Source organism: Marmota marmota, unplaced genomic scaffold (assembly GCF_001458135.2).
Source record: "Marmota marmota marmota unplaced genomic scaffold, marMar, whole genome shotgun sequence".
Classification (NCBI taxonomy): domain Eukaryota; kingdom Metazoa; phylum Chordata; class Mammalia; order Rodentia; family Sciuridae; genus Marmota; species Marmota marmota.
In genome coordinates this window covers 22740727-22757825 of record NW_026000142.1, presented here as the reverse complement: position 1 = coordinate 22757825, position 17099 = coordinate 22740727, and the positions used below count along the sequence as shown (strand labels likewise).

The 17099-nt window shown below is 35.2% G+C and overlaps 2 protein-coding genes across 3 annotated transcripts in view; one reads left to right on the top strand and one right to left on the bottom strand.

Moving 5' to 3' along the window:
• The window catches only part of Dld (dihydrolipoamide dehydrogenase), a 27617-nt gene extending 10824 nt beyond the window's left edge, over positions 1–16793 (top strand). Inside the window, exons 9-14 of one of the 2 annotated variants that reach the window (XM_015488334.2) lie at positions 8848–9038; positions 9994–10164; positions 10683–10872; positions 11320–11457; positions 12325–12414; positions 12509–13245. In XM_015488334.2, coding sequence (XP_015343820.1) covers positions 8848–9038; positions 9994–10164; positions 10683–10872; positions 11320–11457; positions 12325–12414; positions 12509–12574 — 846 coding nt within the window. In that variant the 3' untranslated portion in view covers positions 12575–13245. Of the gene's footprint in view, positions 1–8847; positions 9039–9993; positions 10165–10682; positions 10873–11319; positions 11458–12324; positions 12415–12508; positions 13246–16705 lie in introns of those variants that run through there. The other variant, XM_048786099.1, reaches the window with a different exon arrangement.
• Positions 15428–17099, bottom strand: part of Lamb1 (laminin subunit beta 1) — a 68161-nt gene continuing 66489 nt past the window's right edge. Inside the window, exons 32-33 of the mRNA XM_015488333.2 lie at positions 15883–16042; positions 15428–15732 (exon numbers count right to left, since the gene is read on the bottom strand). Of these exons, the coding sequence (XP_015343819.1) occupies positions 15596–15732; positions 15883–16042 (297 nt within the window). The 3' untranslated portion in view covers positions 15428–15595. The remainder of the gene's footprint in view (positions 15733–15882; positions 16043–17099) is intronic.

Sequence of the window (17099 nt, the reverse complement as noted above, 5' to 3'; positions counted from 1 at the left end):
GGGGCGGGGGAAGGGTACTGGGATTGAACTCAGGGCAGTAGCCACTGAGCCATATTCCCAGCTCAATTTTTTTATTTTATTTAAGACACAGGGTCTCAGTGAGTTGCCTAGTACCTCACTTTTTGCTGAGGCTGGCTGTGAACTTGTGATCTTCCTGCCTCAGCTTCTTGAGCCGCTGGATTAGAAGCCCATGGCTAATTCTTTTTTAATTTGACAGCCCTAGATGCTAAAAGATGTCTATTATTCTGAGCAAAATTGCATTCCAGTTGAAGACTATGCTTCTTACACATCCTACCTGCCCTGGCTCTTTGCTCCCTCCTAATTTATGTTTTATAATTATTAGACAACTTGGAGTTGTCTGAGCACCATGATGTTTCATACCTTCTGCTTGTTTCATAACTTCACCCTTTCTGTCCATCTGGCAACTTTCCACATATTTCCAGTGACCTTTTCCCTTCATTTTAGGTATCCTCTTCTAGAACCATTGTACTTTTCATCACCAAGAATTGCTCTGTTTCTGAAATCATAAATTCAGACATTTTATTCTGTAACCACAATCTTCTTTATTTTTGCTCAGTTACTCTCAGTGTACTCTATACTCCATATTTTCTATTCCAGAAATTCCATATGTTTTTGCCATTTGCTTTTTCCTGTCATGAATGCTTTCTTTATCAGTTTACACAGTCTATCACTTTAACCACTCTCTTATATGGTGTCACTTGCCTCAATGGTTCTGTTATATTGCTTGGCAGAAATAGTTTAATTAAACTCTTGTTGAATGCAGCTGTATGACTTTTTAATGCTATTCCCATTGTTATTTCTGGAGAAAGGTGAATCCTGTGGATTCATGCCTATATAAATTCTTTGGTCACAAACCTTAACAGGTTCCTCAGCCTGGGTAACCACCCATAACTCCCCTCGCCTGTACACTGTCCTGATCTTGTAGTGGCTGTTTTCTTTCTCACTTTTTTCATACCTCTGCTAGTACATTGTCTTTTGCCTGCAGATCTCCTTTTCTCCTAAAGAGCACATTAAAGAGAAAGCATGAGATGACAGCTCCCTCCCCTTGATGCCCCACATTTGAAAATGACCTTACTAGCTGTTTTTGCAGCTATCCTTTTGCTCTCCTTCTTGTTACTATAGAAATGCTGTTTTCTCTGTGATTAATCCCTTCACCTGAGCTTGGTACCACATCATTTTTTTTCCTTCTCAGGAGCTTGGTTTTATGATTTTTATTCTTTCTTGTATTTTTCAGTTTTTAAACTCTTTCCTGCTGCTTCTCCCCTTTCATTTATAGTTGAGCTTGCCTCTACATGTATGTGTGTGTGTGTGTGTGTGTGTGTATATATATATATACACACACACACATACACACACACATAAACATACCCCTCCACACATGCTCAGGTGCATCCACGCTTGCAGAGATAGGCTTACGTACATATAAATAAGCCTTCTCTTGATCCCAGACCTTTCAGCTAATTTTCCTCTCACCTTCGGTAGTGAAAAGGTGAGAGGAAAGAGTTGTCTCTGCTCTTTTTTATCAGCTCCCACACAGTCCTCAGTTCATGGATTCTGGTATCAATAGATTGCTTCTGATAAGGACATGACTAGATTTATTGCTCAATCCAGTGGACTACTGTTTTGCAGCAGTCAGCATTGTGTGATTTCTTGCCTTTAAAACTCTCTAGCTTCTCTGTTTCCGTATTCTGCTGATTTTATATCTATCCTTTGAGTTGATTTCATCTGTACCTTTCCTTTCTTGCTGTCCCTTTAATTGTGAGTAATACTCTAGATTCTGTTTCCAGGTTTTCTCCTAGACCCTTTTTGTCTTTCACAGAATATTACTCTCACTCTAGTTATTCAATGACTTACAATATCTGTAGCCTAATCCTCTCTCCTTGCCTCTAGACTTTCATATCTGAATGTACCAACGTCTCCATTTGTGTATGTCACAAGCACTCTGTTAAGTAAATGTAATTTCACCTTCCTGTGCCCATTCTCCCTCTTCACCCCAAATAAATCCAAACCTGTTTCTCTTCTAACACTTCTACCTCAATAAATGGTACTGCCACCCATATGGAGGTAAGCAGGAAGATTAGAATTATACATTGATTTCTCCCCTGCCTTCGTGTCCTGCATTTTCTTAGGTTTTTCTAGTCTTTTCTCCTCATAGTAGGTAGGGTGATCTTTCTCTAACACAAATTTAATCATGTCCTTTCCCTGCTTGAAATTTTTCAGTGACTTCCTATTGTTATTAGGACAAATCCAAATTTGATGTGGTTTAAAAATGATCTGGCACTGGCTTATATCTCTAGCTTTATTAGCACCTTTTCCTCTCAAGCTATGTTCTGGGTCTATCTGTGTATCAGTTCCTGAATACACCTTGATCTCACTCTATTGGTAGACCTTCCTTCTGTTTGGGATACTCCTTACCAGTCCTTGCATTCTTGTGAGCCCTGCCTTTATTACCCCAGAGTTCTGGGGTGCTCTTGCTGGATGTTCCATTGCACCCAGAAGGTCAGTTTTTTATTTATCTCACTTTCTTGATACTGCTTGTTTCCTATCATTTCATTAAATCTTAAATTCCAGGGGGCAGATATCAGGACTGTTTCATTTACTGTATATCTTTAGAACCAAACACCGTGGCCAATATATAATAAGTACTCCTATATTAATTTTTGTTATTGCTCAATAAATATTTGTTGATAAATAAATATCTTTCAAAAGTCAGCTTAGTAGTTGCCTTTTTAGTGATGACTTCTTAGAGTTTAAGTTTTTCTGTCTTTGAGTCCTTGGTATAATGTATCTACCATTTTGCAGGATCTACTAATAATAGTACATTACATGTACTTGTTTACTTTTGAATTCCCTTCAATACCATGAGCTCCTTGAAGGCAGGGACTAAGTTTTATTTATATTTGACTCTGCATTGCTTTAAAATTTTTTTAACAATTTATATTTTAGTTGTATATGGACACATATCTTTATTTTTATGTGGTGCTGAGGATTGAACCCAGTGCCTTACATATGAGAGGCAAGCTCTCTACCACTGAGCTATATAGCCCCACCCCAAGCATTGCTATTCTTAATGTTTAGTACTTTGGTTTCATAAAAACCAGATCCATTATTTTGTTGTCATCATTTTGATGTGGTCCACTCTATCAGGTTCACCTGTAATGCTGTCTAGAACTCAATATAATAGAAACTACGTCTTTTCATAGATATACTTCTTTTAATGGAATCCCTTAACTAGACAGCCAAGTTTAGTTGTTTATCTTTTCTCTTTTTAAAGCAGCCATATCAAACTTGGGGTTAGTTAAAAACCTCATTTTTTGCATGTGTAATTTTTTTAGTTGTAGATAATACCTTTATTTTGTTTATATTTTATGTGGTGCTAAGAATCAAACCCAGTGTCACACATTCTAGGTGAGCACTATACCACTGAGCCACAACCCCAGTCCCACATATGTAAATTTTTTTTTTAAAGAGAGAAAGGTGGGGGGGGGGAGGGAGAGAGGGAGGGAAGAGAGAAAGAGAATTTTTAAAATATTTATTTATTTATTTTTAGCTTTCGGCAGACACAACATCTTTATTTTATTTTATGTGGTGCTGAGGATCGAACCCAGCGCCCCGCGCATGCCAGGCGAGCGTGTTACCGCCTGAGCCACATCCCCAGCCCACATATGTAATTTTTAATTTGTTTTTTTGAGATGGGTCTTGCTGTGTTGCCCAGATAGGCCTTGAACTTATAATCCTCCACTTAGCTTCCTGAGTAGCTGGGATTCCAGGTATACATCATCATGCTTGGCTAATCTTTTAAACCTAACTAAAGACTGTTTTGTCCACTTGCACACATTATTCCAATCTATTTTTTAGTTTGATTCTGATATTTATATACTTGCCTGCTTTTTTTTGCCTTTTGTGATTCAGAAATTTGGGGAGAATGTTAACTGAGGAATGCAGTCCCATTATCAGATCTCATCTTCTTTGATGGAGGATACTACCTTTGGTGTCATTCAAGTTGTGACCAGGATAAAGTACTGGAAATTGAACCCAGGCGGTGCTTTACCACTAAGTTACATCCTCTACCCTTTTTATTTTTTGGGACAGAGTCTTGCCAAGTTGTTGAGGTTGGCCTTAAGTTTGCCATCCTCCTCCCTCAGCCAAGTAGCTGGGATTATGTGTCACTGCACCTGGCAATGCCACAGTGTTTAACAAGTTATAAACATCTTTGAGTCTCTGTTGATCTATCTATATTGAGACTATATTTGAACACCTTGCTGATATCAAAATATACCACATTCACCAGTCTAGAAAATAAGAGCAATTTATGTGACCTGTTTGGAACACTTGCGGTAGCATCTAATCATTGTCAAAACAGACAGTTTCTTCTAGTATTATGTAGTGACTGATCTCTAGTCCATGTTCCAGAATCTATTCTTTTCCATTTTTTGAAAATTTAGGCAATATTTTGGCAATTCCTTTATGCTAAAGTTAACAGAGTTCACTGATATTCCATGTTCCAGAATCTATTCTTTTCCATTTTTTGAAAATTTAGGAAATATTTTGGCAATTCCTTTATGCTAAAGTTAACAGAGTTCACTGATAATGTCTAATGTCAAACTAATTGGTTTGATTGTGGAATTAACTCATTTGAAAATAGCTAGTTATTCTTGGGCTTCACTTTTTGTCTAAAGATTTTATTCATTCCATTATAAAATTGTTCTCATAGGTTGCTAACAAGAACATTAAAGGAATAATGATTAATTGATTGGTTGGTTGATTTTAGTACTGGGAATTGAATCCAGGCCTTGCTTATGCTAGGCAAGTGCTCTACCACTGAGCTACATCCTAACCCTTTTAATTTTTATATTGATACAGGGTCTCCCAAAGTTGCCAAGGCTTGCTTCAAAATTATGACCCTGCTGCCTCAGCTTCCCAAGTCACTGGGACAATAGGCATATGCCAGTGCACCTGGCCTAGGTTTCCTTTTGTTGGTCAGTATAACATCCTCAAAAAGTGATTCCATTTCTTCATTTTAGCACTTTTGGTTTAGGTTTTTTTACAAGCCTTATGCTTTAGTAAGCTTTTTTTGCCGCTGTGACTAAAAGATCTGACCAGAACAATTTTAGGAAAGAAAAGTTTATTTGAGGGCTCATGGTTTCAGAGGTCTTAGTCCTTAGAAGACTGGCTTCATTCCACAGGGCTGGAGGTGAGGCAGAATATCATGGTGGGAGAATGTGGTGGAGGGAAGCTGCTCACATGGTGATCAGAAGGCAGAGAGAGAGTCTCCACTTGCCAGATACAAATATATACCCCCAAACTAGGTCCCCAATTCCCACTTCTTCCAGCCACACCCTACCACTTCAATTAGTACTCAGTTAATCCCTATCAGGATTAATTTACTGATTGGGTTAAGACTCTTACAATCCAATCATTTCTCCTCTGAACCTTCTTGTATTGTCTCACTTGTGAGCTTTAGGGGGATTACCTCTCACCAAACCATAACATCTTAGGTCATTTTCAGACATTCTGACACAGTGTTTTAGATGTTTTTTTATTGTATTGAATTAGTTTTCACATCTTTTTAAAAACTTAGGGAATTTACTGTATAGTCATATCTCTTTCCTTTTTCATAAAGATTTTTATATGACTGTACTTTTATTTTTTACGGTTTGCCTGCCTGCTTTGGTTTTGATGGTGGAGACCATAGGATTTAGAGGGCTGGAGATGTAAATCAGTGGTGGAGCACTCCCCTAAAATGGGTTCAATTCCTAGCATGTCAAGTGAAAAAAATTCCCAGTTCTCTAAATTTTGTTAGGCATTGTGGCACATGCTTGTAATCCCAGCAACTCAAGAGGCTGAGGCAGGAGGATCCCAAGTTCAGGGCCAGCCTCAGCAGTTTAGTGAGGCCTTAAGCAATTAGTGAGACCCTGTCTGAAAATAAAAAGGGGCGTGGATGTAGCTCAGTGGTCAAGTGCCCTTGGGTTCAATCCCCAGAACTCCCTACCCTGCCCCACATTCCCTACCCCACAAGAAAAAGAGAACATAGGTTTTGGAATAGTACATATTTAAATTTGAATTTCAGCTCTGCTTTTTATTGACTTTGTGTTCTTGTTAAATTAATAAGCCTCTCTGAACTAGTTCTTCATAATGGTGATACAAATCCTATGTAGCTTATAGGATTATTGTCAGGTTTTAATAAAGTGACACATTTAAAACAATGCCTGGCATGTAATAAGCTCTATAAATAAATGGTGGATATTATTGGAGTTTTGGAATCAGTTTAGGATAGATGAACTTACCTGTGTTCATCATTCCCTACTTGAGTGATACTACTCCAAGATAATGCTTCTTACTCTTTCCACACTCCTACTATTTCTTATTATTCTAATTTAGTTTCAGAAGAGTGCTGTTGCATTTAAACAACTTTATTGAGATCTAATTCACATATTGTATAATTCTCCCATTTAAAGGGTTTGATTTGATGGTTTTAGTTCATAGTTCACAGTTGTATAGTTATCACATTGCATAATGCTAGAACATTTTCCTCACCTGAGGAAAAAAAAAAAAAACGGTGCCCATTGGCAGTCATTTATCCATTTCTCCCTTCCTGGAAACTCATCTACATTCTATGTCTATGGATTTCCTAATCTGGACATTCTTATCAGTGGAATCATACAATATGTAGCATTTTGTGTATGGATTCTTTCACTTAACATAATATTCTGAAAATTCATTCAAGTTGTAGCATGCTGTCTATACTAATATCTTTTTATAACTGAATAATATTCCATTCTGTGGATATTACACATTTTGTTACCTATATTCATCAATTGATAGACATTTAGGTTGTTTCTCTTGAGGGACTATCATGAATAACAGTATTATAAATATCCATGGATAAGTTTTTATGTAGTTGTGTTTTCATTTCTAATGGTTATGTACCTAAGAGTGTGATTGTTCAGTCACATAATAATTCTGTGTATTAATTTTTTTAACACCTTCCAAAATGGTGACTGTATCATTTTTACAGTACCACCAGTGATTCATGTTTCAATTTCTCTTTTTCCTCACTAATACTTAGTACTGTCCATATATTTTTTTTTGGACCAAGGATTGAACCCTGGGGTGTTCAACCACTGAACCACATCTCCAGCCCTGTTTATTTTTTTATTTTTAGACAGGTTCTCACTAAGTTGCTTAGGGCCTTGCTAAATTTCTGAGGGTAGCTGTTCATACGGGATCCTCCTTCCTCAGCCTCCCAAGCCACTGGGATTACAGGCATGAGCCTCTGCGCCCTGCTCTTATTGTGGTTTTAATTTACATTTTTCTAGTGACTTGTAGTCTTGAGAGTTTTTGTTTGTGCATAATTGCTATCTGTTTTCATCTTTGATGAAAGTGTCTGTTCCAGTATTTTGTGTGTTTTTTATTGGTGCATTTTTTTTTTTTCCATTGAGTTTGGAGAGTTCCTTGTGTATTCTATATCTAAATCCTTTATCACAGATTTTTTGCAATATTTTGCAGATCTTTGCAAAAGTCTGGCTTTTGCTTTTGTGTTCTTAATATTTCTAAGTTTTTAATTTCAGTGAAGTCCCATTTATCTTTTGCTTGTTTGTTTTATGGATTGTGCTTTTGATATTATCTCTAAGATATCTAGATATTAGATCTAAGATTGTCTTCTGTGTTTTCTTCTAGAAGTTTTATAATCTTGGGTTTTAGGTTCAGGATGCATTTTGAGTTAATCTTTGTATAGTCTCACTGTTGGATTTTTAGTGACTCTGTATTGCCTCTTTTTAACCCAGCTCTCACCTCAAAATTTTATGAAATTTGTAAAATGAATGTACGAACCTAATTGAAAGAGTAAATTTTTAGCTAATTTTAAATTAAATCACTAGGTGATTTTGTTCCTCCGTTTTTTTTTTTTATTGGTGCATCATAGTTGTACATAATGATGGGATTTGTTGTCACATTAGTACATGCACACAATATAGCAATATAATTTGGCCAATACTATTCTTCATACTAGGTGATTTTTTTAATATAATTTTGTGCAAAGGGTATGTTCTTTGTTTATCATACTTTATTATTTAATGCTATAAAATGACATTCATCTTGCTTGTCATGTGTATATTATGCAGTTCAGAAGTTATGCTAATTGTTAAAATATGGTTAAAATAAAAAAACAGTGTTCAGCCAGGTGCACATTGGTGCACATCTATAATCTCAGCAACTTGGGAGGCTGAGACAGGATAATTGCAAGTTCAAAGCGAACTTCAGAATTTAGCAAGCCCTAAGCAACTTAGTGAGACCCTGTCTGAACACTTAAAAAGCGGACTGGGAATGTGGCTTAGTGGTTAAGCATTCCTGGGTTCAATCTTTAGTATCAAACAAACAAGCAAACAAAAACACTATTCAGCTGAAATTATACTTTGAATAAAATTAACATTTCCTTTGTTGATAAAATATGAAGCCAGTTTAATAATTTGATTCTTATTTTCTACTTTTTCTTTAGAACACTTTACTGTCCCTTAGCATGAATTTTACTTGTTAATGTCCCCTGCCATAATATAAGGGCCCCAAGGGCAGGAATTTGGTGGGTTTTGGTCATTAATATATGCCTAGCATATAAAAGCATATGTAGTACATAGTTAGTACTTAATAAATTTTGAGTGAATAAGTGAATATATGAAGTTATACCCATTTACTTCAGAGTTCATTTTAAACCTCTTTCTAATAAAAGTATTAGCAAGAGAAGAAACTGTCTTAAGTAAATTATTTAAGATGATTCAATAAACATTTGCTATGGAAATCTTTATCTTTTTTTAAAATTGTTATTTGTAGGGTTCAGTATGGCAACGACTAGGTGCAGATGTGACAGCAGTTGAATTTTTGGGTCATGTTGGTGGAGTCGGAATTGATATGGAGGTATCTAAAAACTTTCAACGCATTCTTCAAAAGCAAGGATTTAAATTTAAATTGAATACAAAGGTTACTGGTGCTACCAAAAAGTCAGATGGAAAAATTGATGTTTTGTAAGTATAGTACATTTATTTTTGACATATCATCCTTGTCACCTTAAGAAACACTCGATCAGCTTAACAAATGTATTGGGTTTCTATAACATAAGACGATTTTATTGCTTATTGTATGACTCAGTATTATCTATCAACTTAGTGCACTGACATTCATGATTTAGTTGGTATTAGACAAAATTAACCAATGTTCTTATTGTAATATTCCTTTTCATAATTTGTGTTCACAAAACTTAAAGTTCCCATTGTTTAGTAAAATTAATATAGTATTTTTAGGCAGAAATCAATAATATTAGATTGCTTACTGTGTCTGTGTTCTACTTATTAAATACTTACATAATTTAGTGGAATAACTGAAGTCAGTTATGCAGCTGGTGAGTGGCAGAAATAGTTCTTAACTGATTCTAAGATTTATGTTTTTTTGCTTTTTTGTTTTGTTTTGTGTTGCTGGGAATGGAACCCTTGGCCTTAAAAACCCTAGGCAGTTAATCACATTACCGCTGAGCCTGATCCACACCCCCCACCCTTGAGACCTGTGGTTTTTCTTTTTGGATGTTACTAGGGATTGAACCCAAGGGTACTTTACCACTGAGTGACATTCTAGTTCTTTTTATTTTTTCTTTTGAGACAGAGTTTTGCTAAATTGCTGAGGGTCTTACTCAGTTGCTGGGGCTGGCTTTGAATTTGGCTACTTTGCCTCACTTCCCAAATAGCTGGGATTACAGGCGTGTGCCACTGTGCGTCCTACATTGCCTGTTTTTATTAGAGTTTAATGATAAAACTCTAGAGGATGTATACATTTTTCCCATTGCCTGACTCAGTTTGCTTATAATGAAGTAAACTTAACATTATTAGAAATTTCATCAGGCTTTGAGAAGTCTTTGATTTTAAATTTCTTACTATCACCTATCTTTATAGATGTGTGTTTAACAGTTATACGCTGTTCATTGTTTAGTATTGAAGCTGCTTCTGGTGGTAAAGCTGAAGTTATCACTTGTGATGTACTCTTGGTTTGCATTGGTCGACGACCCTTTACTCAGAATTTGGGACTAGAAGACCTTGGAATTGAATTAGATCCTAGAGGTAGAATTCCAGTCAATACCAGATTCCAAACAAAAATACCAAAGTAAGTTGGGTAATTATTTACATTTTCAGTTTATGTGTATGTGTATGTATTTTTTTCTTTTATTTGCATACAGGGTTTGTGTTGTTGAGGCGGGTCTTGAATTCCTGAGCTGGCTCAAGTGATCCTCTTAACTCAGCCTCTCAGATGCTGGGCATTTACAATAATTTTAAAGTTTATTTCAAACACTGTTTTAAAAATAAGACTTTTGTTATATTTTAAAAAAATGTATCAACTTGGGGGAAGAATAGTGTACTTAGAAGATGTAAAATAAAAAAGAACTTAGTGAAGAACTGTATTTGATATGTCTTTTGGTGACTTATTAACTAGAAGTGCAATTATTTATTTCTTCACTCATTCACTTATTTTATTATTATGCTGGGGATAGAACCCAGGGTCTCACACACGTGAGGCACTGAGCTACACCCCCAGCCCTAGAAACATTTTTTGTTAACATGGTGTAACTGATGAAGAGTATCCTTGATTTCAGAAGTTCACTGTTTCTTTTGATCTCTTGGTAGTATCTATGCTATTGGTGATGTGGTTGCTGGTCCAATGCTGGCTCACAAAGCAGAGGATGAAGGCATTATCTGTGTTGAAGGAATGGCTGGTGGTGCTGTGCACATTGACTACAATTGTGTGCCATCAGTGATTTACACACACCCCGAAGTTGCGTGGGTTGGCAAGTCAGAAGAGCAGTTGAAGGAAGAGGTAATTCTGAACATGGGCAGTTTTATTTCAGTGTTTGAATTGATCTAATAACACTGGTGACTGATAAACTATTAATGCAATACTAGATGCTTTTTTAGTAATTGTGGAGAACATTAGATTTTATGTATTTTTTCCTTTGTTGGCATCAAAAAGCTCATTCACTCTTTAGGTTTATCAGTAGTAATAGAGGGAAGAATAAGCTGCCTGTACTAAAAAACTAATAATTTCAGAGCTTTTATATTTGACTTGAAATAGATGGACATACATTTATATTTGCTTGCATTTATACCCAAAATAGATTTCATTAACATGCTTTTTGGTATTTCTGTATGCTCTGTGGACAACTGCCTTCTTGGGATTTGTTTTCTGTACAAACAGTAGATGATTTCAGTAATGGAGATGAATTTTTTCAGTGCTTATGTAAGTTCTCATTTTTTGTCTCACCAGGGTATTGAGTATAAGGTTGGAAAATTTCCCTTTGCTGCTAATAGCAGAGCTAAGACAAATGCTGACACAGATGGCATGGTGAAGATTCTTGGGCAGAAATCAACAGACCGAGTACTGGGAGCACATATTCTAGGACCAGTGAGTATTGTAAAAATAGAAATTCCATTGAGAATCTTGGAAACCATTGCTATTTTACAGGTTAATTTTAAACCACCTGGTATTTACATTCTGATGTTATTATCAACAAAAGTTTGAATAAGGCTTCTGTGCATCATTTCTACCAGGGTACCAACAGCACTCTCACAGTCTTGATATAGTAGTATATCATCTATACTACAGCTAAATCATCCCTTTAAAACATACACTAAACCATATCCCTGCTTAAAACCCTCCAGTGGTGCTTTTAAACTTCAAACTGTTAAAGATGAGCCCTCACTGAATCTAGCCTTACTCTGCTCACCTTTCTGACCTCATCTCTCTGTTCTCCCTGTCTATGCTCATTAAGTTTTTACCACATCAGTCTTATTTTTATAATAGGCCTTTGTGCTTGTAGGATCTTCTGCCTAGAATGCTCTGCCTCCAGATTTTGGCATGGGTGATTGTTGTTATTCCCTCCTAAGGGAAGCCTTCACTACAGTGTATTCTTCCCCTAGGTATCTGTTGTAACAATATATGATATTTGAGTGCTTTCTATGTTGCTTTTCCTAAGTATATACATTAACCTTATTTCATTTTTATAATAGGCTTGTGAGATAGGTGCTATTATTGAAGTGAAGAAATTAAATGAAGCACATAGAGCCAATGAGTGGTTGAGGTAGCGAGTGAAGGGATTTGAATCCATCTAGCTTCAGAGCCCAAACTCTTCTGTGTCACCTTTTCCTGAATTTTCCTCAGTTGCCATAATGGCAAACAAGACTTAAAATTCTATTCTCTTAATAATTGCTATCCTATTAGCACACAGTTGTTTTCCCTCAAAGCAAAATTACTTTTTGGCTTATTTTAAAGGGTGCTGGAGAAATGGTAAATGAAGCTGCTCTGGCTTTGGAATATGGAGCCTCCTGTGAAGATATAGCTAGAGTCTGCCATGCACATCCGGTAATTATTAACAATACACAGAATTATGGGCTACCTAAACTTTCTTCTGACCCACAAATATTTGATTTTTAATTTTACATTTTTTCCCTTGCAGACCTTATCAGAAGCTTTTAGAGAAGCAAACCTGGCTGCATCATTTGGCAAATCAATCAATTTTTAAATTAGAAGATATATTTTCTGAAATCTCCTGGAAGCTTTTGTAGAGGTCACAGGATATGCTCACAGTTCCAACAATTTCTAGGACTGAATTATGAAACTTTTGGAAGGAATTTAATAGGCTTGGAAAGAATGGAATAGTCTATATTTTGAAATATTTTATTTCAATGCATTACTATGCAGGACAAAAAGCTATTAATAATAGAATCCTGCAAAGTTTTCATCAACCCATATTTTCATGCTACTTATGAAAGGCTCAACCTCCTTGAATTAATGTTAAGTGGCTTTTATCTGATTCAGTAAAGTTGGATTTACTTTTTACAAGGATGGAGCCTGGAGTATGGTTTGTCAGCAGCTGTGTTTGAAAGAAGGTGATCAAGTTATTTTAAATTTGGTTTACATATTGGAAACAAATCAGTTATTAGAACAATATTAAAATATATATGGACTGACTCGTATAAATAAAGTGACCATCTCTTCCATTTCAAACTCTTAAAATTCTTGCAATTTAGGGATAGAATTTATGTATTTCAGGGGTTTTTATAGGTTCCATTGAAGCTTACAAATCTGTTACAGTTACTCAAGAGTCTTATCTACAGAACTCAAATATTAAATGGAGACTCAAATGTATTATAGTAAGGAATGAAGATACCAAAATAAATGTCTTAATATTCACTTATTGGTTATTCTAAGTGCATGTTGAGATGGTCCTGATTCATTCATGACTACATCTGGTGTATATTTTATTTATTACTTTTATAGTTCTGAATATCTCTTTTTCATATTGTACAACATTAAGTACATCATTTAAAAAGTCATTTCTCTTTCATCTGCTTTACAGATACCTAGTAAATGTTTAGTATATGCTTTTGGAGAAATATAACATAAAGGATCTTAACTTGCTGTCTTTTTCTGTCATTTTCCTTGGCTGAGAAAACGATCATTTCTTTAAAGAGTTACAAAGTTGCATTTACTGATAAGATAAATAACCATTTTAAATACTTAAGGCCAAGTACTAAATGCTAAATAGGCTTTTCCATGTTATAACGAAATTTGAAAATCATTTCAGATTCCTTAAGTTTCCATATTTGGCATAGATTGCAGAGACTTCTAAAAAGGAACATAAAAATTTAAAATATTAGCAATACGCAAACTAGATATTCACTGGATTGCAATCTAAAGGTTATAGTTTTAAGGAAAGTTTGGAGATAGTATCTTACTCCATACAGATTACAGTCAGTTGATTGTAGCTAAAAGGAAAAGTTTATTAGTCTTTAATTACATTATATGGTTCACATTTTCCTTTATTGTGTTAAGTGATCTTAGGGATTATATCATAGTCATGACTGATGTACTATAAAGACTGGCTTCTCTTACATAACTCTGAAAAATATTGAAAAAAATTAATTGGGCAGTTGACTTAAACTCCATACTTTTGTTGGGTAGGGGAACTGCTAAAATTTCTATTGTTTTAGCTTTATTTGAGCTGCCTGAATATATATAGTTTAAAAATTAGTTAGGAATTGGGCCAAGGGGGTCTTTACTTTCCTTGAGACTTTCCCCTTCATATTCCAGCTGTTGGGGTTGCCCCAAATTTTCTTCTGATTCTCTAACAAAGAAACTTGCTTTTTGCTTTCCTCAAGTGACAGCTTTTTAAAACGGGACATTCAGTCAGTTTTTGTTTCCTGCTTTAGTGTCAACTCACCTAACTTCCCATCTGTTTTGGTTGCTCTCCAGTGCCTTTACAGTTTTTGTTAAATATATCTTGTTCAGAGTTTGCAGTTGTTGGTGTGGTAGTTTACCTTGCTATTATTGCAAGTGACCTTCATCTTAAAAAAAAAAATCTCAATATTTTGGTGCTAGTTTATTTAAATTTCAGGGAAAATTTGTAGTTAAGGAATTGAATGAAATATAATAAACCCATCATAAGGGTTCCATTCAGTATGAGGTGGGAAATAAAGTCCTAGGAATAAATGTTTAAATGTTCACTTACTGTTAGCTACTTAGTTTTCAGTATTATGAGGGCCTGTGAAGAGTGAGCTTAAGTTTAAAATTATTATAAAGTGAAAGCTTTTTAAATTTTAACTAAAAAGGCATGGGGAACAGAGATGGTTTTTGCTATTTAAGAAAAAATAATAGTTGCTCTAATGGTAAGATACTACCACTTTGTTATTAGGATTCAAAAAAAGTGACAAATAATTGCCTTAGACTAGAGGGACATTGCCTTGTTGTCTAAATTCCAGCTGTTAACATAACTTACCTAGGCCTGATGTCAAATGCAGCTGTGTTGGATATATGGATGATTAAATGGTCTACAGCATAGTCTTGGTGTAAGAAGATAGTAGCTGGGCTGTAATCTAGTTAATTCAGCTACATAATTGACACTGCCTTGGCAATTATACTGTAGTGACTTAACTTTATGATTAATAGTAACATTGCTCTGAAGGTAAAAAGCAGTATCCGTAAACTGTGGCCTGATTCTAAGTGGTAAAACTTATAAACCACAATTACAGAAATTGCTTTTGTACACATTCCTAGAGCAACGTATACTTGCAAGAGTTGGAGATTGGAGCAACTAAGCAGTCACTGAAACAGTGAAGGCTTCTTAGGCGCTATCCCTCCTCAATTTCTACCAGGGAATCCAACCTGGAAGTGATTTTTTAAGGGGTAGATTTTTGGAAGATGGTGACAAGACAAGATGGGTAATAAAGCTTATTTAAAGACATAACAAATTCGGGTCTTCATGGAGGCAGTAAGCTTTTATAAATTCATCTTTACATTGAAAAAAGTTCTTTGTTAAAAAGGATTTATGAACACTAAATCAGCAAATGTAATAATGTATGTAATAATTATACCATTTATATAAAAGCACCATACTTTATTTAACTTCATACAAAATTTGGTGATTAAAACATTAAATAGGTAATGAGTTTTATTTTGAACATCATTATATCAGTTTTTTAAATGTAACTATTTTATATTTAACTTTGGTCACCTCAGCCATCTTATAGCCTTTTCTTCTTTGTTACAAGCAGGTGCTATAAACAGCAACTTTCTGGCTTATATCCTTAAGGAGTGAACGGACCTCTCCTTCCAGTCTCACTAATTCTTGAGCTTTATCTTCTAAGTATTTTTGATTGTCCTCATATTTTCTTTCTAAATCTGTGGAAAATAAAAGAAAACATTAAGTCTATGATGATCTGAAAACCTGGTCCAATCTGTGTTTATAAGGCTCTATTTGCTTACCTAAGATAAAGCTAATAGACTTTCACCCTTTAAAGAAAAAGTGAGCCCAAGTGAAAAAAGACCCACCTTTGAGTAGTTGCAGTTTGCTGTTTGCTTGAGCCAGAAGTGTTTTTGCTTCATTTTGTAGCATTTCAGCTTTCCTTCTGGCATCAGCCGACTCTTCAGATTTTTTGGCAATTAAATTTTCTACTTTCTTATACTTTTCATCAAGTTCACTGTCCAGAGTCTGCAGTTCCACATTTAGACACAAAGAGGTGATAATGTCAGTAGTTATATCTAAGAGTCATTGTATAATTAATTGCAGCAAGCTTGGACCATAAAGATACTAATTCGAAAGGCTAACATTCTGAACACTGTGCAGGCTTCATATTAAGTTATGATTTCAAAAATTGTTTTTTTCAGAAAAATTTTGGCATTGCATCTAAGCCCTCAGATGAACATTTTTCCATAGAAAAGTAGCTTAACTACATGGAGAGCTTCATAAAGTAGACTAGACATCAAAGAAAGTCCATTCTGAAGAGATGAAGGATCCATCTGCATTTTGACTAATACAGGGTTTGAAACTGGACATCAGGAAATCCAAGGAAAAGGGCAAACAAAAAAATTAGGAAAGAAGAGTAAGATTACAGCAATATAAAAAAAGTGGGTAAGGAGAGAATTGCATTGGTTTAAGAAAAGTAGCTACAAATGATTCTCCTGAAAACTGTTCAAACAGTAGTCATGGAAATTTCATTTCAAGGTATTTTGTTCTTCATTGTTATATCATTTTTATGTAAAATGCCTTATAAGCAGACTACTTGGGAGACTTTTGTCCTTCAAACTGTAGGAAACTACAGCAGAAATGATAGCTGCAATAAACTTCATATATTGTTTTATTCTCTTCACTGAGTGGTGTAGGGAAGTTAACATTTATGTACTTAGAAACTATAGCAAGTGGGGCTGGGGTTGTGGCTCAGTGGTAGAGCACTTGCCTAACACATGCGAGACGCTGGGTTTGATCTTCAGTACCACATAAAAAAAATAAATAAAATAAAGGTATTGTGTTCAACTACAACTAAAAAATATTAAACAACGAAACTACAGCAACTTAGGAAAAATTCTGAGTAGGAAGGAATTAGAAAAATCATTTTACAGTTTTAATACCTCCCCCCCCAAGTTTCAAAAGTATCTTTGGAGATTAACATTTATCCGCATAAATTTAGAAATTGAATGCATACTTCAAGTATTATCTGGCTTCTAGCTCAAAGTTTGGCTTGTGTAAAATTTTCTCTGCAAAGTGGGAG